Below are 25,240 nucleotides of genomic sequence, written 5' to 3'. Positions count from 1 at the left end.
AGATGGTTGGATGGCATCAGTGACTCAGTGGACATGAGTTTGAGCAAGCTCCAAGAGACTGTGATAGACAGGGAAGCCTGGTGTGCAGCAGTCCATGGGGTCGCACAGAGACAGACATGACTGAGCCGAACTGAACTGTAGACTCTGACTTATACTGCATTATTTTTTTGTGTCTGGTAATTTTTATTATGAGCTTATATATGGTATATGGTGAAGGGCCTGGACTGGAGATGCCCTTTCTTCAGAAAGCATTTGTATCTGCTTATTTTGTGCTTCAGGGGGTGACGTGTGCTGTGCTAAGTCACTCAGTGGTGTCCGACTCTGCGACCCCATGGACTGTAGCCTGCCAGCCTCCTCTGTCCATGGGGTTCTCCAAGCAAGAATACTGGAGTGGGTTACCAGGCCCTCCTTCAGGGGTCATCCCCACCCAGGGATCAAACCGGCGGTGTCTTATATCTCCTGCATTGTCAGTCGAGGTCTTTACCACTAGCGCCACCATGGGGCAATACTAACTTCAGTTCAGTTCAGTTCAATCACTCAGTCGTATCCGACTCTTTGCGACCCTATGAATCGCAGCATGTCAGGCCTCCCTGTCCATCACCAACTCCCAGAGTTCACTCAAACTCATGTCCATCGAGTCGGTGATGCCATCCAGCCATCTCATCCTCTGTCGTCCCCTTTTCCTCCTGCTCCCAATCCCTCCCAGCATCAGAGTCTTTTCCAATGAGTCAACTCTTTGCATGAGGTGGCCAAAGTACTGGAGTTTCAGCTTTAGCATCATTCCTTCCAAAGAACACTCAGGACTGATCTCCTTTAGAATAGACTGGTTCGACCTCCTTGCAGTCCAAGGGACTCTCAAGAGTCCTCTCCAACACCACAGTTCAAAAGCATCAATTCTTTGGCACTCAGCTTTCTTCACAGTCCAACTCTCACATCCATACATGACTACTGGAAAAACAATAGCCTTGACTAGACGGACCTTTGTTGGCAAAGTAATGTCTCTGCTTTTGAACTTACAACTATTTTAATTTAGTTTGATGGGTGTTTACCTTGGGGGCAGGGCAAGTTTGAAACTCAGACACACATGGGAGCTGTCCTCCGGCTTCAAATTATCAGGAGAGACTATCATTTGTATCATTTGTGGGTTTTCCTCCCAGACGCAGCAGATATGAGCAGATTTTTTTCATTGGTCCACCGTACCAGTATGAGTCCCTAAAACTTGAAGTTCATGTTGTAAGTGGTTGTACCCAGTGGAGCTCAGACGTCTGTGTTAATAACCACTCTATCCTGGGCTGATTATTCTTTTTTTGGGTTCTTGGGTATTTCTCGGTGGGTTCAGCAGAGCCTTTTGTTATAAATAATCCTCCATCTCAGTACTTTCATCTGAGAGGGTGTTCCAGTTGAGCTGTCTAGCTGAGCATGCTATTGGGATCCCAATGTCTTATATTATTTTTATTGTTCACTTTATCAATTTAGGTCTATAATCCATCTAGAATTTACTTTTGTATTTGAAATTAGATTGAAGTCCATCCTTTTTTCTTCTCAGATAGCTAGCCAATTAATAGTATTGATTAATAATTCTATTTTTTCTGAATTAATTATGTTTGTCATAAATTAACCTAACATGTATTCTGGGATTTCACTTTGGTTCTATCTTCTGTTCCACTCACATATTTAACCATTCCTCTATCAACACTTTACTGATTAGATTCCAGAGGCTTTATGTAGTCTAATGTATGAAAATATAAATCTCATTTGAATGTTCTTCTGTTTAATAGTTTTCTTAGCTAATCACAAGGATTTAAGAGAATATTCTTAACTCAGTTTTGCAAGGAGGGGAATCTCATCCTGCCTTTACTGCATTTAATCAGATTGAATTGAGAAGATGCCTGGGGAGGTGAAAGGACCATCACTTGAGGAAGCCCTGTCCAGGACTCAGCTTCCTTCACTGGTGAAAGAAGGACTGGCACTCTGGATTCCTGGACTCCTTTCCTGCTCTGGAGTCCCAGCCCATGTTGACTCAGCCCTGGGGCTTCCCTGTGGACATGGACAACACCAGCTAAGAGTAGCTATTTATGTCATTAGCTAGGAAATACACACCAGACTTGGTACTCAGAGAGTCTATATACTGCTCACAGCATCTCATTTAATCCTCAAACATCCCTGTGATGCTATTAATACTACATTTACTCTCTATAGGAAGAAACTGAGGAACAGAGTTTATTTGTTGAAGCCACTGGTTGGTTAAAAATAAAAATAAGGGAATGGAGTGGGGAGCTGGGCAGAGTAAGAAAGGACCAAATTATGTTTTTACACAGTTATTGCTCATTACCCTTGATACATGCAGAGGAAGGACCTCAGAAACAACAACTAACACATTCGTTGAGTGCCTCTGATGTACTTTAAGAATATTAACTCATTGATCCCTACAACCATCCTATATAATGGGCACTATTTATTATCCCCACTTGTCAGATGAAGAGAGTGAGGCCCAGAGAGGTGAAGTAACCAGCCCAAGATCACTCAGCCAGAGGTAGGCTGGTGAACCCACATCCTCCGACTCCAGGGATCGTGCATTCCTATAGGCAACCTCGAAACTACACAGAGAGTGTGTTGAACTCATGACTGCCTTCAGATCACCTGCCACAAGCTGGATGGAGACACGTGAATGGGGAAGTGTTGCCACTGAAGGGGTGGAGCTCGTGGCCATCTCTAAATGTTTAGAATTATCTTTGAAAGTGTATTTTGATTTTTTTTTTTTTTTTGACGTTAAGGAGGCACTCCCGTGGATTAACAGGTTGTTGAGGGGCAAAATTCAGGGAGAGGGGGCTGGCTGCTTTGAGTTTTCTAATTTCGCCACAGTGCTAATACAGTATGTATTCCTGTGTGACTTGAAAATATTCAGAGACGTATAAATAGGGGCACTTATGTAACTGAGGGGGCGGGTGGAGGGACCCATAGCAACCAAGGTGGGGGTTCGGTAGCGGGGCGGGGCTTCTCACTCCTCCGCCCCTCCCACTCCCCGCCCTCCCTCTCTGGCCCCGCCCAGTCCCCGGCTACTCGGAAAGCCCGGAGCCCGGAGCAGCCTGCGCAGCTGGAACTCTTGCCCCACGCGGCCGCCCACGCCCAGGCGGCGCGACGCGGTCCAGGGTGGATAAAGCCCGCACCCCGGGCACTCGCAGCGGCTCAGCGAGTGACGCCTCCAGAGGGCCCGCCTACGGCGCACGGGGCGGGGCGGAAACGGAGCCCAGGGCGCGGGGCGGAGCGGCAGGCGCTGGGAGGGTGCACCTGGTGGGCCGAGGCCGGGCGGCGGCCCGGGCGGGCGGGCGACATGCAGCGGGACAGCGGCCAGGCTGCGGGTCAGTGGCTGGACTTGCGGCCCCTCCCCTCGGTCGCGCGCGCCCCGCTCCTTGGGAGTTTGGGGGGTCTTCCCCGGGACGGGGTGGGCGCGTCCCGTTGCAGCCCGGCCCCGCGGCGCGGGTGTGGATGCCCGGGGCGGTGCCCAGGGCCTGGCACGTGACTCGGGCCTGCGTCCGGCCGGTCCGCTCCCCGCGCCACCCTGGGCGCAGGTGCCCATCTGTTAGCCCCCTGCCGCCGCCTCCTTCGTCCCCGCGCCGATGACCTCTTCCCCTCCCCAGCGCGGCCCCAGAGCCGGTCCGGCGCCCTCTGCAGCCGCCGGTGCTGATGGAGGGGCGACCCCGGCTCCGGTGACAGCCTGAGATCCCGGCCCCCTCCGCCGTCACCAGCCGCTGCTGGGGTCGGACGCGCGCGTGCGTCAGCCGGCGACTCTGCTCATGAGAGCTGTTGCGTTGTGCGGCGTTCGGGCAGCTCTTGGCTCAGCGAATCTGTTCTCACCTGTCCCGTGTAACGACCTGGCGACCTGGGGGCGGGGACTGTGCTCCACAGTTAAAAATAGAGGACATTCGGTGACTCGAACGCGGCCCACGGGCCCTTACGTAACCAGGATTCGAGCCCAGGTCGGTGGGTGTCAGAGCCTTGGCGTCTACAGCGCAAATGTTGACACTGATGCTGGAAAGATCCAGGTCTCAGTCCAGAACCTTCCTTTATGCCGAAAAAGCCCGTTTCCTGCCCTTCGTGATAAGCCCTGTGATTTGCTCCTGGCTAATGTGTTTCTGTCACCTGCGGGCAGGTGGCATTTGAACTTAAAGTTGAACTTGCAGACTGGATTATCATATTCCAATGAGGACTTTGAGGACGGTAAAGCGTCTGTCTACAATGCGGGAGACCTGGGTTCGATCCCTGGGTCGGGAAGATCCCCTGGAGAAGGAAATGGCAATCCACTCCATACTGTTGCCTGGAAAATCCCATGGACAGAGGAGCCTTGTAGGCTACAGTCCATGGGGTTGCAAAGAGTCAGACACGACTGAGCGACTTCACTTCAGGCTACCAGCAGTTCTTAACTATAGCCTGCTTCCTGGGTGCCAGGCACTATAATAACCAGTGCTTCTTAGTAACCAGTCCTGCAGCTGAGAAAACTTGAGGAACAAGAGACCATGTGGTTAATAGGTGGCAGAGCTGGCTCTGGGATCAAAAGTTCTATCTGAGGTATAGGGGTGACCACTGTACTGTCCAGCCAATGGGGAGGCCAAGGCCCCAGGACAAGCACCACTTGTCTCTGGATTGGAGATCTTGAGCAGGTCACAGAATATTCTAGAGCCTCAGTATTAGACAAAGCAATCACCATTCCAACCACTTTGCCCACTTAGGAGCTGGGACTTAATATGGACCTAGAGCTCCGTGAAGTCTGTATTGTCAGCCACTGCTGTTTCTGCAGCTGCTGCCTGTGGCCTGGCACTCTGTCTGACCCTGGTCTTAATGCCTGTCCACTGAATGAATGAATCAGCTGAGAGCTGTCCCCATAAATGGGCTCCTTCCTGCTGAGCCTGGATCCCTGGAAGAATGGGAAGGGAGAGGCAGGGGAGATTTGGGGCTGGCCCAGCAGGATGAGGGCATCTGAAGCTGGGCTGTACTGGATAGGAAGGATTACTGCATTGGGGAGACGGAAAGAGTAGGCAACCCAGAGTGGGGGGTTCCTATCTGCCCTGCCCTTCTCTGGGCACTTGGGAGAGTCACTGACCTGAACTTCTTTCCCTACCTGTGGGTGTTGCCATGGCAACTAGAGTCATGCTGAAGATTAAATAGGATAACATGCATAAAGGGTCTGATTATCACCCATTTTTATCACCAGCTTTTGGAGTCAGTTATATCATTTGGATGGGTGTGAGACTAGTTGAGACATTAGGGCCCAACCTCCTGAAGCTTTAAATACCAGGCTAAGGGGTCTGGACTTCATGCCAAAGTCAGGGGGAGCCATAAAGAGATGTGAGCAGAGAGGGAGGTGGTGGGAATTCTCACCTCTGCGTCCAACGGCAGGGATCCTCGAGAGGAAGTTGAGTCCTCCACTGCTGCGGGTGTAAAATGCATCCAGCCCTGTGGAGGGGTATGTGCCATCCAGAGTCTATCTGAATTAGAAACACACATGCCCTTTGACCCAGCAACCCAATTTTCTAGAGAGCCCACTGCATGCATGAAATGCTATGTGTGCAAGGCCCGGAGGAACATGCATTTCTTACTGGGTCTGCTAACTGCTCTGAGACCCCTCCTCACAGCAGAATTCCAGGCCCCCTTCACCAGAAAATGCAGCAGCTCTAAATGGGCTGGTGCAGAAAGTACTCAAAGACATAGTTAACGGAAGAAGTAAAGTTCAGTGCACCCAGTCTGCCATTATGCAGGGTACAGAAATGTTTGTAAATGCACAGACTAGCTCTGGAAGGGCCCATGAAGGGCCTCCTGATGTAGCCTCCAGGGAGGGGACTGGGCACTGGAGGACCAGGGAGGGGTGCTGTCTGACCTTTTACCATCACCCACGGGAGGGCCTCCCCTAGTTCTGAGTCATATCCACAAGTTATGATTCAAAACAAAAATACCATTAAAAAAAAAACAAGAATAGTCCTAGTGATGGATTGCAAGACTGGATCAGGCTTGGCCATGTGGATACAAGCCAAGGAAAGTTCTGGAATGCTGGGTTTTGTCATCACTCTGCTGTATTTCCCCTTCCTAGGAAGCTGAGAGGGAAGTCAGTGGATACCTCCTTGTCTTTCCTCAACCTCAGACAAGTCAGCATCCAGAACTGTCTGGCAGGGTCTGTTGCCTGCATTGTGGTTGTTAAGTAATACTTACCAGGACGGAGGATGAGATGGTTGGATGGCATCACCGAATCAGCAGACATGAGTCTGAGTAAACTCCAAGAGTTGGTGATGCATAGGGAGGCCTGGCATGCTGCAGTCCCTGGGGTCACAAAGAGTCAGACATGACTGAGCGACTGAACTGAACTGAACTGAACCAGGATACCACTTCAGAATGGTAACTTGAAAGTTGTTACCTTCCCCTCCCCATGAGGAAGCACAGGGGGTGCAGATTGAAGGGAGAGGACAGACCTCGGACTGGCAGCCAGGACACTTGGGTTCAGTCACACCTGCCTCTCCCACCTGTGTGATTCTAGGCGTCTTTCTGGAATCAATCTGCTTCCGGCTACTTCATCTACAGTCACAGCGACAGTCAAGTGTGTGTGTGGGGAGGGAGGATCGTGCATTACATCTAACAGATTTGAGCTATTTGTTGTTCATTTGCTCAGTCTTGTCTGACTCTTTGTGACCCCATGGACGGCAGCACGCCAGGCTTCCCTCTCCTTCACCATCTCCCAGAGCTTGCTCAAACTCATGTCCATTGAGTCGATGATGCCATCCAACCATCTTGTCCTCTGTCGTCCCCTTCTCCTCCTGCCTTCAATCTTTCCCAGCATCAGGATCGTTCCCGAGTTGGCTCTTCGCATCAGGTGGCCAAAGTATTGGAGTTTCAGCCTCAGCTGAAGCTTCAGCCTCAGATCTGAGCTATCAAGTGTCTCATTCCCACCTCCCTCCCATCTGTAAAATAGGATCATAATTACCATTCTGCCTCCTTCACAGGAGGTCAGGAGTTTATTTGACTGCAGACAACATCCTCAACATTCTCAGAGGATAGATTTCTGTAAATGCACCGATTTAAAATGTCAGTAAAATAAATGACTTTACTGAGAGCCTACTAAGGACCATGTGGTGCTCTGAGGACTCTGTAAGTTTGGGTTTAACCCCACCCCGACAATGTAAACTCCAGGGGGACTGTTGGTCAGTTCTACACTGTTGTCTGCCACACCCAGCATACAGTTGGCATCCTGTAAATACCTGTGCTGTGAATAGACCTTTCAACAATTCTGTCAAGTTGGTCTGAAGTTTGCCCTGACTTTGTGAAGAGGAACCCATGGTCCCAGCAGGGGATTGTGTTGCTGATGGTGTGAAGCTAACTCAAGGGACTTGGGGGCTGAGCCAAGAGAAATGACCATCAACTCAGGTTGTAGGCATTTGCTGTCACTTGTGGGCATTTGAAACATAAATCACAGAGTCCCTGTGCTGGACAGACTCTAGGTGGGATGGTGATTTCAATATCTCAGACCTTATGTGGCTGTTTCTTGCTGTTTTAGTACCCACAGAATTCCTTTTCCCACCTCCAAATGGGACGGGCAGCCTACTACCTGGGAGCTCTGTGATCCAGACCTACTGCCGGGACCTGGCATCTCTGCCCATGCAGCACATTAGGCTGACTGACCCGGGGGACCCAAAGGAGCAGGACTCAGAGGAACCAAAGGCAAGTGCAGTCCAGGCCAAGCTTGGAGGGCCTCCCATGCTGCAATGTCGTGGCATCATAACACGAGTGATAACACCTGCATATTAAACATGTTCTGTGCTCCAGGTTCTGGGCTGGCACTCCTGGGCATTATTTTTTCAAACCTTCACAACACTGCAAAGCACAGAGAAGTCAAGGAACTTGCTCAGGGTCACATAGTAATTGGTAGAGCAGGATTTGATCTTAAAGAGTTTGGCTCCTGAGCCTGACTACTCCAGGAAACTTGGGGTTTTGGTGAAGGTTCTGGGGTGACATGAGCAGTTCTTAGCTGGGGGATGACCTAGTCCATTTTCTGTGTGGGAGAGGCAGTTGGTGAGGCTTGGCATGGAGGGCACCGTGGTAGTTAAGTGGTGGCTAAGTGGGAAGAATGTGGGCTTGGAAGGCAGACAGATGGGTATTGGAAGTGTGGCTCTGCCATCTTCTAGCTGTGACACTTTGCACAAAGTGTGTTAACTCTTCAAGACTCAGTTACTTCTTGGTGAAACAGGGATAACATTATTTGTGTGCACGCTCAGTCATGTCTGACTCTTTGCAACCCATGGACTGTAACCTGCCCCTCTGTCCATGGGATTCTCCAGGCAAGAATACTGGAGTGGGTTGCCATGCCCTCTTCCAAGGGATCTTCTTGATCCAGGGATTGAACCTGTATCTCCTGCATTGCAGATGGATTTTTTACCCCTGAGCCACTGGGGAAGCCCTATAACATTATCTACTTTAAAGGAATTTCTAAAGACTAAACAACTATTGCATACTGAAAGGTCCAGTCCATAATAGGTGCACAAAAAACCTTTTTTTTTTCTTTTTACATTATCATGGTGAAAGTACAGCTAGACATAACCAGGTCTGCTGAGAAATACCAAAAAGAAGCAGTATTCTGCACCAGTTAGGATTGGCTCAGCTTCACATAACTAAAAATTCCCCAGATAATAGTAATTTGGGCTTTCCAGGTAGCTCAGTGGAAAGAATCTGCCTGCCAGTGCAGGAGATACAAAAGACATGGGTCCGATCCCTGGGTCAGGAAGATCCCCTGGAGAAGTAAATGGCAACCCTACTCCAGTATTCTTGCCTGGAAAATTCCTTGAACAGAAGAGTCTGGTGGGCTATAGTCCATGGGATTGCAGAGGTGGACATGACTGAGTGACTGAGCACACACATACACACACACACACCCACACACACACAAGCACAGAGATACCACAGTCAGAAGAGACCCAGACCCAGTACCACCTCACTGCTCCACCATCCTTAGCATAATGCCTCACTGTCCTTATCATGATGCTATATGATCCATGGTGGCTGCTTGAGCACTAGCCCTCACGTCTGCATTCCAGCCAGCAGGTAGGAGGAAGAGGCTAAAAAAAAAAAAAGGTTCCTTCCTTGAATGATATGTTTCAGAAGATCCATACTATACTTCAGTTTACTTAGAATGGACAGAACTTAGTCACATGGCTGCCAGTTGCATGGGAGGCTTCATTCCAGGTGGACTTGCCCGGCTGAAAATCAAATTTCAATTCCTAATGGAGGAGGGCAGAATAGATACTAGAAAGATGACTGGCAGTGTCTGTCATGCCCCCAGAGAAATGTGCAATGAACTTAACTCAGGACCTGTTCATCTCTTAGAGACAAGGCTTAGTCCCAAATCATGGCATTGATTTGGGAAACTACTTTCCTTTGCCGAGATCTTCCTCAATGACCTTCTCAATAAGCCAGCTCCACTTACCAGGTGGAGGGGGACTCAGAAAGGACTAATGACTTTACTGAGTTAAGAGGTGCAGAAGGTGGTAGAGCAGATTTAGAATGCAAGAGGGCTGACTGTAATAACAATAACAGCTGCCCTAATAGGTGGGTGCCTGACCCCACTCATTTAATCTTTGAAGATACTGGGGTAGGAGCTGGTATCTCCATTGCACAGAGGAGGACACTGGTGCACAGAGAGGTTAGGTCATGTGCTCAAGATTCCAGGGCCAGCACACGGAGTCACTGGGACTTGAATCTGGACAGTCTTACTCCTGAATTCATGCTTTCACCACCACCCTCCACTGTGCTTAGAATCATTACCTCTCTGGCTTTAGTCTGCAAACCTGGTTAAAACTGAGATGAGAAACTAGGCAACAGGATGCTGTAATGTCTAATAACCCTCATTTTAGAAAAACAGAAAAGTATTGGGTTGGCCAAAATGTTTACTTGGGTTTTTCCATAAGAACATTAAAAAAAGAAAAACACGAATCTTTTGGTCAGCTCAATATTTCGTTTGCAGTGTGTGTATTTCAGAAACAAATGAACTAGAATTTTGTTTTAAGTTAGGACCATGATATCCAAAGGTGGGAAGCCAGCCTTTGATGGTGTCTAAACATGTGGTGCAGATAACATCTTGTAATAAACATCTTCAGTATTCAGGTGGGGGTGGGGGATGCTGCGTGCCCCTCAACAAAGCTCTGCCCACATGAAAATCACCAGGACTTTTCTGGGCGAGTTGTAAAACCACCAGGGCCAAGATCCTTTTCCTAACTGTGATTACAATCATCAATTGAGCTTTGGTCTGGTTCCCAAATGGTTGACACAGTTGTTACACACAGGAAAATGTTCTTCTCCTGGAGACCTGCTCAGTTGCCTTGTAGAATCCAGTTCATTGATGCGTTCTGGAGTTTTTCCTACCTGATCGATAAAAAGAACACGTGCACTGAGCGCTGCTGTGTGCTGAGAGGCCCTAGTCCTTTGCAAACACCAGCTCACCTACTGCACTGCTACCTTTTGCTGTGTCAGTTAGGAGCTGCAGAGGTGATGGGGGCTCAGGTTCATGGTGCGTTCGATCCAGTGACTCAGCCCATACCTGTCACTCCAGCCCCCAGACTGTACCTTCTGCCTCACCCTGCTGACTCCCAATGGACATTTTCTTTGTGAAAGAAAATTTGGTGTATAAAACCAAATATTCAAAATTCCCTGTCTGTTGCAATCTGAACATGAAAGGTCCATGCTGCTCAAGAATCCTATTGAGATGGATTTTATTTCCCCCTTGAATTTTGCCCATCCGTTGATCTTCTGCTCTCCTGCTGACTGCACTTTTTTGCGATGTCTTTCCTTGCTCAGCCATGTTCTACTTCTGCTTTTCCTTTTAAACTAATGTACTCAAGTGTGTGGGAAATGTTTTCCATGTAGTAACACCCAGTGCTAATGATTGGCTCACTGTGGACGTGGCTCTATTTAGGGCAGAGTCAATTTGGTTTAAATCCTGTGTGAGAAATTCAGCGAGAACAAAAAAGCTTCAGAGAAAAACATCCCCACAGCCTTTCCAAGTGTCTTTGTCTCTGTAACTATGGTTTCTGGACAAACGCAGAAAACGCTCAGGAAGGATTTTCTTTGAATAAAGAAGCTGAAACAAAGGGCCAAGGATGGCAGTAAAATGATAAGCACTTTTATTTTGATTTTTGATTTGGAAAACTAGAATATAGAGAAATAACAATAAATATGTGAAAGTGTTTCCTGCAGTTAAAAACAAGCAACTTTCCCTGTGTGCTTCAGCAGAGGAGCTGAGCAGGCAGACAGGAGGAGGCCGCTGTGATGCAGGGCACAGGTGACCTGGTGTACCTCCCATGTGACTCCAGGCAGCTGTGGGGTCTCCCTCAGAAGGCACAGCTCTAACAGAAGCCGTGGTGTGCGCTGACTCTCAGCCTGGCCATTCGGTGGCCAAGTCACGTCATCTTTCTGAGTGTCTTCCTGTGTTGTGGGGTGATTAAAAGAGTTCCTTTGAGCAGGGAATGTGAGACTCAAATTCAGGAACATGTGTGTTGGAAAGTTCTTGGTAAACTGGACTGTAGCGATGGTTTCAGCTTTTATTACCAGAAATCAGAGCTGACCACAGGACCCGGGAGCTCTCCAGGGTCCTGAAAGTCTTGTCATTCCCTTTCTGACTCCAGGAATCAATCACATGGGAGTGAGCAAAGGAGCGTGTCGTTTATTGTGCACCTACTGCATGCCTGATGCATTGCTAGGTGCTCTGCAGAATTGTCTCTCTAACATGTGTGGTTACTAGCCTGGCTCTTTGCCTCTGCATGCCCTGAGTTCTATGTTCTTGTCCCTTAAGTCCCCAGTGCCAGGCACTGCCCTGACCTCCTCTGTCCTGAGGCCCCCAGCACATGTGGCCTGGCTGTGATGGTATCAGATCCTCTCCCAGCCAGCCTGCTGGGCCGCTGACCAGCTGTGTATCTCCTGCCCCTGGGAAGGCTGAAATGGGCATATCTGGGAGGGAGTTTTGAAAACTGGAAAACTGGAAAGCTGAAACAGCTGAAACAGAGGTTTTTAGGCCACATTTGGATTATTTGGCACCTGTATGTGTTTGATTTAGGAAAAAATTGAAACTGAGCACTGAATGCAAGGGTGTCCAGGCTGTCATTCTGTAACAGTCCCTGAAATGAGTTGTTGCCATTATTTATATGCCCCAGACCTCCTCCATCAGACTGAGCCACTTGAGGGCCAAGCCTGTGTCTTATTCAGCCCTCTAGCCTCCGAGTATGGCCCAGGATCCCAGTGGCAGCAAGGGTGCAGGCACTGTTGATGAACCAAGAAACATACTCGACAGAAGAGAGAGCTGCAGCTTGGCTGTCCCTCCTGAGAACTGGCTGCCACAGGAGGGGGTCTGCCTGCATTTAGTGAGCACCTACTGCTTGCCTGGCTCTGTTGTAAGAACTACATGATTATTTCCACATTTAATCATCATCACAACCCACAAGGTTCAGGCTATTATGATTCCCATTTTACAAGTGGGGTAACAGAGGCACAGGGATGTTACTAATTTGCCTGCAGTCACATGACAAAGAAGTGGCCGAGCTGAGATGGGAACCTAGGCCGAGCTGGTCAAGCTCAGAGGTCAACGCCCTGCTTCCAGTATCAAGGCCTGGCCCCATCCCCACCCCCTCTCCTTGAACCTAGTCACCCACATCTCATGTTGCTCTCTTGTTTGTGTCCAATCATATGGCCACATGCTTCCTGGTGATGGGGCTTCCCCGGTGGCTCAGATGGTAAAGAATCTGCCTGCAATGTGGGAGACCTGGATTCGATCCCTGGGTTGGAAAGATCCCCCGAAAGAGGGCATGGCCACTTACTCCAGTATTCTTGCCTGGAGAATCCCCATGGGCAGAGGAGCCTGGTGGGTCCATGGGGTCACAAGGAATTGGGCACGACTGAGCGACTAAACACATACGGTAATAACACGATGGGAGGAAACATCGCTGGCTCTCACACCTGCTGGGGACGCCCAGGCAGTGATTGCATTCCTCCAAGCCTTGGTTCCCTCATCTTCAGGACACGACCATCTCTACTCTGCAGAGCTGCCAGGAGGTCAGAGGTCACGTGGGTAGGACTCCTTAGTGTGTGGCCGTATTATGGGCTGTGACTCAAATATGGTCAATCATTGTTGACAATCCTGAGGTCTTCCTGCATATTACTCTTTCAGAAAAGGAAAGGAGGCTGGCCTAAAGGCAAGAAAAGGAAGCCCCCGAGGGATCTTGCTGTTCCCCGTGCTCCTACAACAGGGTAAGATGGGGAGATCACCTGACCCCCCATTAAGGTCACATCACCACATGGCCTGTGCTATGTGCTGAGCCTGGGTTGCCTCTGTCCCATCGCAGCCTTTATCTGTTGTTCAGGACCCTTGATTGTTACAGAGTCTCACACCACGGGGAGTGAGAGAGGGTTGTTTAGTTCTTTAAGCTGGAATAAGGTTCTGATACTCAAAGGAGAGCTGGGCTTGAGTCACAGACAGGAAAGTGGGTGGCCGTGGGGCCAGTGTGTCTGGTTTCCCTTCCAGGCTTGTGATACCTGGGGCTCCACGGCCTTGGGTGATCTAGTGAACCTTCCTCAAGGCTCAAAATGCAACCCCCAGGTGCCCTGAGACCTGTGCCTCATCCCCTGGCATCTTGGGCTGCAGAGAAGAGGCCCCAGGCGAGTCACTTCCCACTGCTCTGAGGGTCACCTGACTCTTCTGGAAGCTTGAGTGGTTTCCTCTTTATCCTCAAGGTTCACACGTTTCGCAGGGTGAAGGTCTTTTCTCAGTTTTCCCATAACTCCAGTGCACATGGCCTTTGAGCCAAAGACTGGTTTGTCTCACTCCAACACCTGCAGACTTTCTCCCTGTGCCTTGACACAAATCCCTCGTCAGGAGGGTAGGAGGGCTTGTACCTGGAACATTTGAGCCACAGAACAACCCCGTGAACAGGTGATATTATGTCCATAACACAGAAGGGGAAACCGAAGCTCAAGTAGGCTTGAGCTAGTTGCCCACCCAGTATTCATGCCCGTCCTGTGGGAGGGGAGAAATCCCTCTTAAGTCTTCCATCAGTCTCTGGATAAGTCAGCCATTCATGTATTTCCCCATCTTCAAATAGCCCCCATTTCACTGGTTAGATTGAAAATTACGGGCAAACTCATGGCTGTTGGTTTTCATGAAACCCTGAAAGCGGGAGTGGCTACAGCAGGCCTCCCCTCCAGCAGCAGCTCAGCACCGCTGTGTGTGTTCCATTCCCGGTGCAGTTACGCGATTTTCCTGAACGAACAGAGGAGCCAGCTGAGGGCCCAGCACCCCAATCTGCCTTTCCCGGAAATCACGAAGATGCTGGCCGCTCAGTGGGCTCAGCTGCCACAAGAGAAAAAGCAAGTAAGTCTTCTGCGTGGAGTGAACAGAGAACTGGGTCTGGCTGTCTGCAGCCTTGATTAGGGGCTGCTCCCCGCTCCGGACCATCTTTTCATACCAGAGCCAGAGGGAATGTTCCAGAAGACAGGTGCAAGATGCCCCCCACCTCACCCCTTAAAAGCAATTACTGGTCTCTGCGGCTTTGGCATCCACTATCTCCCAAACTGTCAGGCAGAATGGTGAATCCATGAAAAATGGCTAAATTGTCCAATAAGTTTAGGAAATTCTGGAGCAGACCAAGGGAAATAGATTTTTTCCCTCTGTGGGGCTTTTTGGGAGCCTTTTGGTATAATTTGATTCACTTAAAATAGTTCAGATGAAGTCCATGCTCTCCTGGAATGAGGTGTGAAGGGCAAGATGGAGCACAGCACTCTAGGGCACGAAAATCTCCGCCACCTCTCGTGAAAGGCTTTCTCAAAGTAATTCACCATGGAACCCGTTATGCACAGAGCTCCTGTTAACCTCCTATGGAAGTATGTTCTGGGGTCACAGAAGAAACAACACTAAGTTAGAGGATAGAGTCACGCTTTTATCATGGCATTTATGTCCAATGTCAACTTCTGCCACCTCGTTCCTCACCACATTCCAGTCACCCTGATCAAGCCATGCCTTCTGTGGCGTCACCTCCTACAAGAGGCCCTCCCAAACTCCTTCTAAGTATGTCTGACCCCAAAGCCTGTACTATTCCCAGAAAAGCCTGCTGCTTCCAAAGTGTCATTTCTTTGGGTCAAATGCAAAAACTCTGAGATAAGCTTCTTTAACCCCTGCACTTCCAACTTTTTTCACCGTAGAAAACCTTTGGTTCAAATGAACTATTACAGAGAAATCCTGATTTGAGAGCATGGTGTCAGTTAATAGCGTCCCTCCCTTTTCTACTCAGATCTTCAACCACTCAGGAAGTAGATCCAATAGCCAGTCAGACAACTGGACAAACCCTGGCCATCACAGTCAGGGCAGGCCCCTGACTCTGGCCAAGAGCAGCCTGGGATCCTGGCTGGCTGTCTCCATCAGGTCTCAGGGGAGGAGACAGGAGAGGCCTCACGGAGCATCTCTGGTTCTGGCTCCCAATCTACCCTTCGATAAGCCCCTCCTTGCACGTGGAGGGGAGGGTGATCCTGGAGAGGCCAGCAGGATTAAGCTCCCCCTCTTACAGAAGGAAACATCAGGAGTGGGGAAGAAATGTTCGCACCACACACTCCTGCTAACGTGTAAAAGAGATCAAAGCAAAACTACCGTGACTAAGTTGGGTGAAGGTGGTTAGGGTTAGTCCCCACCTGTCACAGTGGCTTAAGCTGCCAACATTCCAGTCTGAGCAGCTGAGACAAAAATGACAATTGTCTTTGGAATAAGCATGGTGATTACAAAGCACAGGACAGCTCTTATGGGTCAGGGAGAGGCAGAACCTCTGATCCAAGATTTTAGGGAGTCTCTGAGCTACTTTCACAATTTCAGAAATCCTTCCCTCTCTCCCTGCCCCAGCCGCTGTGTCTAGAGCTCCTCCAAGTTGTAGTTTCAAAAGCCCTGCTACAGCATCGTCAGCTGTCTCCTTGGTAGAGTCAAGTCCCTGCAGGAATGGGACAGAGGCTGTGCACCACGTGCCCGGTGGAAAGAGGCTCCAGAAGCCCAAGGAAAGAGGCCATGCTCAGCTCCTTACTTTGTTAGGACCAGTTCAACACGTGCATGCTAAGTCGCTTCAGTCATGCCCAGCTCTTTGCGACCCTATGGACCATAGCCTGCCAGGCTCCTCTGTGCATGGGATTCCCCAGGCAAGAATATTGGAGTGGGTTGCCATGCCCTCCCCGAAGGGTTCTTCCCGACCCAGGGATTGAACCCACGTCTCTTACATCTCCTGCACTGGCAGGTGGGTTCTTTACCACTAGTGCCACCTGGGAAGCCCCCAGTTCAACACATCAGTGCTTTAAAAGTTTTTTGCTTAACATGATAATTTATTTCAAATTACCAGGTGCATAAAATAGTCACTGTGAATAATAACTACTTGACAAGCATTCTTAGAGCAAATTTTGGCTACACACACACACCCACCCACCCCCCCACCCACACACACACCCACACACACACACACCCCCAAACACACACAGTCCCTGGGTTACACCAGTTGGTGCCAGCCTCTGTGACTGAAGGTGAGTCCAAGTCCCTGCTTTCAAGGAGTTCGTAGTGTAGGGGGTCGGGACCTCCAAAGTGAACACATATAATCCAGTGTGAGGAGTGCCTGGGACGCGGGTTTCTACCAGGGCCAGGGTGTGGTATCCAGGAGGCATCTAATCCAGTGTGGGAGTGCCCGAGCCAACCTGGGGGCATCAGATAAATTCCCCAGGAGGTGAATGTTCTGTGATAGATCTTGAAGGATAAGTAAGATTTGGCCAGGGGAGGAAAGCTGAGACAAGTGTTCTAGATGGAGGGAAAACAATAGCAGATGAGGTAGCCTGGGGCTGGATCTGATTCATCTCTTTATCACCTGTTCTCCACCCAGCACCCTGCACAAAGTTAAGTGCTGATGTCTTAAGCACTGCCATAATTGAATAGAAGTGTAAGGTCCCACAGTGGGGGTGGGGGCCACTGATAGTGCTACCCTCCTCTGCAGTCATCAGACCACACCTGGCAGTTGTGGTGAAAGCCAGAGGGAGGCAGGTTCTAGTTGATTGGAAGGAAGACCTTCCCTATGGTCTGCATCATTCCAACAATGAGTGAGCTTGCTGTTAGGTAGTGAGGTTTCCATCCCTGGAGGTATGCAAGTAGAAGATGAGCAATAGCTTCTTGGTAGCACCCTAGAGAGACTGAGGCAAGTTGGACAAGGGGAGCCCACCAGCCCCCCTCCAGATGAGGGGACTCTCACAGGATCTCTGTGCTCCTTCTTCCAGAGGTATGTTTGTGAGGCGGATGAAGACAAGCAGCGTTACATCCGCGAGCTGCAGGCCTATCAGAACTCTGAGGCTTACCGAGCCTTCCTGCGCAGGCGGGCAGCGCAAAAGGTGCAGGCGTGGTGTGGTGAGTGAGCCTGGCCAGGGTGGGCTGCAGCTGCTGTCTCCCAGGCTTGGGGCTATGCAATGCTCTACAGCAGATGGAGGGTTTGGAGAGCTCCCTGTCAACATTCTCTGTCAACATTCACATCTTTATGCATCTGGGGTGTTAACCCCTTGTGAGATGTACGGTTTGCAGGTGTCTTCTCCCATTTAGTAGGTTGCCTTTTCATTGTAGTTTGCAGCGCAGAAGCTTTTTCGTTTGATATAGTCCTACTTGTTTATTTTTCGCTTTTGTCACTGAGCTTTTGGTGTGCTATCCAAACGCCATTGCCAAGATTGATGTCTGGGAGCTTTTTCTTGATGTTTTCTGCTAGGAGTGTTTTTCAGTTTCAGCTCTTACATTTAAGTCTTTAATCCATTTCAAGTTCATTTTTGTGTGCGGTGTAAGATGTGTCCAGTTTCATTCTTTTGCATGTGGTTATCCAGTTTTCCCAACATCATTTATTGAAGAGACTGTCCTTTCCCCATTGTGTATTGGATTTGCTGAGAGTAGATTGTAAGTACCCACTCTGGAGACACATGTTTGATCCCTGGATCAGGAAGATGCCCTGGAGGAGGAAATGGCAACCCACTCCAGCATTCTTGCCTGGAGAATTCCATGGACAGAGGAGCCTGGTGGGCTACAGTCCATGGGGTCGCAAAAGAGACTTAGTGATTAAACAACATCACAACTGCTCTCACCACAGATACAGAAAAGAAGACTATGTAAAATGTAACTTGATTGTGGTAAGGTATACTATAGCCAGTCATCAGAACACTTTAAGTATGCACAGTTTTTAATTTGTCAATTATACCTGAGCAAAACTGGAGGAGGGGAAGGAGCCACGCCCCCACACAAAGCACCTGGCATCATCCCTTTGTGGTTCTTTTTTTGGGGGGTTTGAGACACCTTGTGCCTGATTATGGAGGAGGCACCCCACTCCCTCCCCCTCCTGGGGAATGTCAGAGTGGTGCTGGGCCAGCGATTCCATTTTAATCCTTAGAAGGAGAAAAGGAACCGGCAGTTATGGAACTCAGTTATGCAAAGTGCCCTGGATCACCCTGAGGCCTTTTAAAATGCAGGTTCTGACCCAGCAGGTCTGGGGTCTGCATTTCCAACACACCCCTGATTCAGTCCGTGCTGCTGGGGTAGGGACTCAGCCTTGCCCAGCCTGAGTCATGCCTGATGTGCCAAGAAGTAAGACACTGAACATCCCTTAACCAGTGCACAAAAGAAGGGCAACAATGGCGGATAAAGACCTCAAGTCACCCCTACCCGCCTTGCTGAAGTGTATCCCATGCGCCCTCTAGAGGCTCGTGGTGGGACTGAGCCCTGTTGGCTGCTGGCCTCTGCTCAGCGAGCGCCAGCCTCACCCCACCCCTGCACTACTGGCTTTCCCCTCTCCCTTGACCCACTTCCCCACTCCTCTACCAGCATTTCCTGGGATCACTGTGAAAAAAAAAAGAAAATGCTTGCAACAAAATCCTTGTAGTGTGCCTCTGGGGGGTGCAGGCCTAAGGCAGAGACAGGAACTCCACCCTACATGTGGCATGTTCCCCACCAAGGGGCACATGACCTAGAACAGCGCTGGGCATTCTCACCAGGGCTCATCACTGTCCATCCTAAGGGTTCTTCCTGCATTCCCCATGCTGGGGCTGACCAGCATCCCAACAGAGCCCGTCAGTTCTCCACTTTGCCGCTTCTCCTTCCCACCTGAGCCTGGTGGAGAACTGTCTCCATAGAGGTCAGGTGTGGGCTCAGTGGGCCAAATGCCTAGGGTCAAATCCTGGCTCTATCACCTTGCACAAATCATTAAAGCATTCAGGGCCTCAGTTTCCTCATATGGAACGTGGGGCTGTAATAGGACCTCCCTGCATTGGGTCTGGTGCTGATGGAGCAAGGTAAACCACAGGAGCTTGGTACTCAGTGCCTGGCATATAGCAGTTGAGCAAATATTCATACTTTGTACCCTTAGTTCTGGGGCATGAGCCTCCCACCATAGTTTCATACAGATCAGGGGTCTGTGAAAGGACTAGGTAGTAAATGCTTTACTCTTTATGGGTACCATGGTATCTGTTCCAACCACTGAACTCTATGGTTGTGGCAGGAAAGCAATCGTAGACAGTATGTTAACAAATGGGTGAGACTGTGTGCCAATAAAACTTTATTTACAAAAACAAGCAGAGGGACGGGTTGGTCCACAGACAGTTCCACTCTGGTCCATTGTACGTCTTGGGTCTCCACTTAATATTTGTTTTCAGTAAAGCACCTCCAGATAAAAATAATCCTCTGAAAACTACAGGTCTAGGCACCCCTCCAGTACTCTTGCCTGGAAAATCCCATGGATGGAGGAGCCTGGTAGGCTGCAGTCCATGGGGTCTTGAAGAGTCAGACACGACTGAGCGACTTCACTTTCACTTTTCACTTTGATGCATTGGAGGAGGAAATGGCAACCCACTCCAGTGTTCTTGCCTAGAGAATCCCAGGGACAGGGGGAGCTTGGTGGGCTGCCGTCTATGGGGTCGCACAGAGTTGGACACGACTGAAGCAGCTTAGCAGCAGCAGCAGCTTATAATCGGCATTAACAAAGTGGAGTGTCAGATGGTTCTGAGGGAGTTGTGAGGCCTCTGGTCTTCATGTGCAAAGTTAAGCAGATCATGCCCTGAGACCTCTAGCTAAGGGTCCCCAGAGAGCAGTTGTCATTTTCTGTTCATGTATTTCTCCCTAAAAATGCCATTTGTCAGACTTAGCAGAGAACACCTCATCTTGTTCAATTCTTCAGCCATGTTGGTCTCCTATTGCCTTCTTATTTTTGTGATTATTTGTAGATTGTCATCACACGACAAGTTGCCATATTACAAGGAAAGGCTACTCCAAGAGAACTTGGCTTTTAAACAAGATGTATTTCTGCCTTATTGAAAACAGTAAATTTTAAAAGTTTACTATATAAATATAATCATAATGAATATTTTTAAAAAGACCCCCTAGATGCTGCCATGCTAATAAAAACTGAATTGTTTATATTTTTCCTTGTTTCTCTCTAATCTTCATTTCATACCTGGCTAGATGTTTATTATAAATTGAAGTCTCTAGAGGTATCTGGTGTTTCTACTTGGTTTATAATAAGGGATTTTAAGACCTCTTTAAAAAAAAAAATTTACGCATTTTCCCTGAGGTTTTTAATTAATTGATTTTTAATTGAAGGATAATTGTTTTACAATATTGTATTGGTTTCTGCCATATATCAACATGAATTAGCCAGAAATTGAGCAACTGAAGTCAAGTACTGATCCTCTAACAGGAAACATGGAGACCTCTTAGGATAAGTGTTTTCATCCTCAGAATGCACCTCTGACCCTTGAATTGATTCTCTCCCGACACGGCTGAGGCCTTTTCTGACACAGGTGGTTTGTAAAATGATGCTGTTCATTTGTCTATCAGGAACAGGTGCACCAGGACATGAATTTGAGGGCAAGGGCCTTGACTTCTCGGCAGTTGATGTAAGTACTGGGGGAGTGTGGTTTTAAACTAATCAGACTCATTTGGTGTGGGCGCCTGAGAAATGGTGCCTCTCAAAGGAGAGCTGAATTCTAATCCCTGGGGCCTCTTATCTTATATAGCAAAAACCGGGGAAGTCCTTGAAGTTGTGATTAACTTAAGGATCTTAAGAGAGGGGCATTAGGTGGAAGATAAGATGGTTAGATAGCATCACTGACTCAATGGACATGAATCTGAGCAAACTCCAGAAGATAATGAAGGACAGGGAAGCCTGGCATGCCGCAGTGCATGGGGTCACAAAAGGTCGGACATGACTTAGCGACTGAAAGACAACAATTATATAGTCATAAGTGTCCTTACAAGAAGGAGATGGAGGGAGATTTGACACCAAAGAGGAGGAGGCCAAGTGACCACTGGCAGAGATTGGAGTGATGTGGCCCCAAGATAAGGAAGGCATCAGCCACCCCAAGAGGCTGGAAGAGGTAAGAACAGCTTCTCCCAGAACCTCCAGAGGGAACTAGGCCCTGCCCACATCATAATGTTGGACTAGTCAGGTTGATTTGAGACTGTTGGCCTCTGGAACTGTGAGAGAGTAAACTTCTGTTATTCTAAGCCACTCATTTGGTGGTACATGGTTATGGCAGCCCAGGAAACAGAACATCTGGGCACAGGGGTTCATGCATCGCTGGAGCGTGGCTCACACATCAGTCCCTTATGGAGGCCTTTCTTTGCGGGTTCCTTGGGCAAGTATGTATGAAGTCCAGCTCAACGGGAGGCGGGGCACCAGACTCAGGTTGCAGAAATGGGTGAAGTGAAGTGCAGCCCCACGGCTCCTGTCCAGGGCGAACTGGCAAGTGTGCAACCCATGACACTAGGATCAGCTGTGATAGAGACGCGTGCACAATGAGATGGACCCCACCCGAAGCTGTCTGGGCCAGTCTCAGGGCAGGTGGTTCTAAGATGATGCTCATGAAAAAGAAATGGGAAATTCCTGGAGAAAATGCTGGCCAGATGGAAATGAAGCAAAGAGGGAGCGCTAGGCTAGGGAACAGGACGTGCAAAGGCCTGGGGGTGGGAGGCAGCACAGGGTGTGTGGGGGCCGTGAACAGTTCTGGACGCCTGGAGCAGACAGTGTGCGTATAGGGTCAAGGACAGGGTGGTGGGGACCTGGGTTGTCAGATGTCCAAGCTAAGCTGTAATTCATAGGCGCTTCCCCTTTGAGTTTTGAGTAATGATGAAATAGATATTTAACAAATGAAGAATAACTGAAAGTAAATCTTAGACAGATGCATTTATGGGGCTTCCCAGGTAGGGCCGTGGTAAAGAACCCACCTGCCCATGCAGAAGACGCAAGAGATGTGGGTTCCATCCCCGGGTCAGGAAGATCCCCTGGAGTCGGAACTGGTAACCCACTCCAGTATTGTTGCCTGGAAAATTCCTTGGATGGGGAGCTTGGTGGGCTACAGTCCATAGCGTCACAAAGAGTCAGACATGACTGAGCAGCTAAGTGCACACACACACAAATGTGTTTATATGAAAACATTCTGGAAGGTTACACAAGAAGCTCTTGCCTACAGTGAGTAGAAATGGGATGCTGGATACCTTTTACTTTTTACACATCCCTTTTCTATTACTTTCAACATGCATTCATAATAACTTTAAACATTGTTTTAAGTATAACATTCCTTATCGTTAGACGATGATTCGAGACTTAGAAGGCGAAGGACTTCCTGAGTTAATTGTCCACCTGGAATGGTCAGCCCCTCTGCGACCCAGGCTGGAGCCACGTGAGTGGAGTTTGCCCCCCAGCAGCCCCTCTCCCTGGAGAGGCCTGCTCTGCGCATCCAGCTACTCTCCCACCAGCCCCACCATCCTCTGCCTGGAGCCCGCACTGGCTCCCAGTGCCTGCCATGACTTGGTCTCCATCTCCCTGCCGGGCTCACGTCTCCACCATTTTCCCCACCTGCCATGGATGAATACCAGCAGGGACTATGCTGTTCCAGAACCTCATTTTTTCTCCTTCCCCACCCTATGACCTTAGTCCAGCACCTGGTAGTCTGAAGCTGGCCTTCCTCATAACTTTATGTAGCTCAAAGCTTGATTATGAGAGGATATGAAGAGCCGAAACTTCAGGCCTGTGCTTGGACCCGTCTCTTGTCAGATCTTGGCAAGTTTTTATATCTCTGAATTAACACGTTAATCAAATATGTATACCTCTTTTATTTTTCGGTTAAAAATAATACATGTGCCTGGTTTTAGAAATGCAAACAGTGCACAGAGGTTTACAGTGCGAGGTGGGTTCTGCTCAGCCAGAGACCCAGTCCCTCCCTCACCCGCCCTGTCCCTGCATCCCCGGGTGTCCACCATGACCAGTCTCTGGTGCATCTTCCAGAAGTGGCCCATGGATAGGCAAGCACCTACAGGTCGGTGCATATGTGTTTTGATAAGAAGACACATCTTTGTCATTTAGTCATAGAGTTTGTTCAGCATTGCAAAGCAAACCCTTTGAACATATGAAAAACTCAGAATTGGTCATGGACTCAGATAATACCACTGTCTCACTAATCGATGAACCCAGGGTAGGCAAGACGTGTGCAGGGAAGTGGGAAGAAAATTCAAGGAACTATGGGACCTGCAGACATGCTCTGTTCACTCAAGGCTGATGCAACAGCAAGGGACGTTTCGGGTGGTGCTTATATAAGTGTGCATGAACAAAGGCGGTGCGTGGCCAAGCAATTATATCATGTTGCATGTGTACAATCCTGTGGATGGTCTCAGCCGTTACATAACCCTGCAGAGTCATTGTTTACAGGATGTAGGGTGAAAGGGAAAGGACATGGAGCGAGAGAGCCTGGCCACCACTGTCCTGGCTAATTGCTATCCCTCTGTAACTGCCAATAACACTCCCTGTTGTACCCTCTTTGCCACATGCCTAATATTCTCTCCCACCCAGTGACACAGACCTTGGGATGAATTGAAATTCTCAGCTGTGCTCGGAAAAGCCTCAAACCGGCCGGTGATTTCACAGGTGGAAAAGGGACTAGCTGGACCCGGTTGGACCCCCCTGAAGCCCATCTGCCGTTTTAAGCTAATTTTATATTCAAAGAGGGGGCTTCCCTAGTGGCTCAGATGATAGAGAGTCTGTTTCCAATGCAGGAGACCTGGATTCAATGCCTGGGTTGGGAAGATCCCCTGGGAAGGGATTAGCAACCCACTCTAGTATTCTTGCCTGGAGAATCTCATGGACAGAGGAACCTGGCAGGCTACAGTCCACAGGGTCCCAAAGAGTCAGACACAACTGAGCAACTAACACTTTAACACTTATGTTTGGAGAAGGCAGGATCCCTGTGCCTCCTCCCGGCTCACCAGGAGCTATCTCTGTCCACAGGGCGATGAGAGCGATGACCTGTACTGTCGGACCTGCAGGCAGTTCTTCAGTTCCCTGCATAACAAGAGGGAGCACCTGCTGGGAAAGCAGCACCTGCAGAACCTCACAGGTAACCAGCTCAGCTGCTGTTTAATTGCTCAGCTGTGTCCGACTCTTTCCCACCCCATGGACTGTAGCCTGCCAGGCTCTTCTGTCCATGGGGTTTCCCAGCCAAGAATACTGGAGTGGGTAGCCATTTCTTTGGCCACCTGATGCAAAGAGCTGACTCATTAGAAAAGACCCTGATGCTGGGAAAGATTGAGGGCAGGAGGAGAAGGGGATGACAGAGGATGAGATGGTTGGATGGCATCATGAGTTTGAGTAAGCTCAGGGAGTTGGTGATGGACAGGGAAGCCTGGTGAGCTGCAGTCCATGGGGTCGCAAAGAGTCGGATACGACTGAGCAACTGAACTGAAGCCATTTCCTCCTCCAGGGGATCTTCCCAACCCAGGGATCGAACCCACATCTCCTGCACTGGCAGGCAGATTCTTTACCGCTGAGTCACTAAGGAAGCTCAACCAGCTTGATGTGGCAAGGCAAACGCACACCTTGACTCCATCTATGCTGGGAGTTCACCAACCCACAGCCCAGAGACTCCTTGTCATTTAAATTTAATTTTAAGGCACGGTCTGTTCAAACACTCTTAATGCTAGGTGGGTATGTGGGAGGGGAGTGGGTCTTCCAAGGAAGCGCAAATAGACTTGCCTCTTAATTGTCAAAGGCCTTCCGGCTATGGCCCCACCCCTCAGGGGCCTTAGAACCTCCTGGAGCCCCACTGCCTCCTTAATGGCTCCCAGACCTTGCCACCGTCCTGTGCGGCCTCCAGGCCTGAGCACAGCATCCTCTCTGCCTGTAGCACTCAGCCTGTC

General features: G+C 49.4%; 1 protein-coding gene across 3 annotated transcripts in view; it reads left to right on the top strand.

Moving 5' to 3' along the window:
- The first annotated feature begins 3,249 nt into the window (after nucleotides 1-3,249).
- The window catches only part of LOC120861558 (high mobility group protein 20A-like), a 32,223-nt gene continuing 10,232 nt past the window's right edge, over nucleotides 3,250-25,240 (top strand). The window contains exons 1-7 of one of the 3 annotated variants that reach the window (XM_040237303.1): nucleotides 3,250-3,359; nucleotides 7,538-7,701; nucleotides 13,190-13,269; nucleotides 14,266-14,389; nucleotides 17,305-17,431; nucleotides 20,888-20,946; nucleotides 24,333-24,441. In XM_040237303.1, the coding sequence (XP_040093237.1) occupies nucleotides 3,332-3,359; nucleotides 7,538-7,701; nucleotides 13,190-13,269; nucleotides 14,266-14,389; nucleotides 17,305-17,431; nucleotides 20,888-20,946; nucleotides 24,333-24,441 (691 nt within the window). In that variant the 5' untranslated portion in view covers nucleotides 3,250-3,331. Of the gene's footprint in view, nucleotides 3,360-6,968; nucleotides 7,132-7,537; nucleotides 7,702-13,189; nucleotides 13,270-14,265; nucleotides 14,390-17,304; nucleotides 17,432-20,887; nucleotides 20,947-24,332; nucleotides 24,442-25,240 lie in introns of those variants that run through there. The other 2 variants (XR_005720568.1, XM_040237304.1) reach the window with 2 other exon arrangements.

Source organism: Oryx dammah, unplaced genomic scaffold (assembly GCF_014754425.2).
Source record: "Oryx dammah isolate SB20612 unplaced genomic scaffold, SCBI_Odam_1.1 HiC_scaffold_3, whole genome shotgun sequence".
Classification (NCBI taxonomy): Eukaryota; Metazoa; Chordata; class Mammalia; order Artiodactyla; family Bovidae; genus Oryx; species Oryx dammah.
This window is presented reverse-complemented; position numbering and strand designations above follow the sequence as displayed.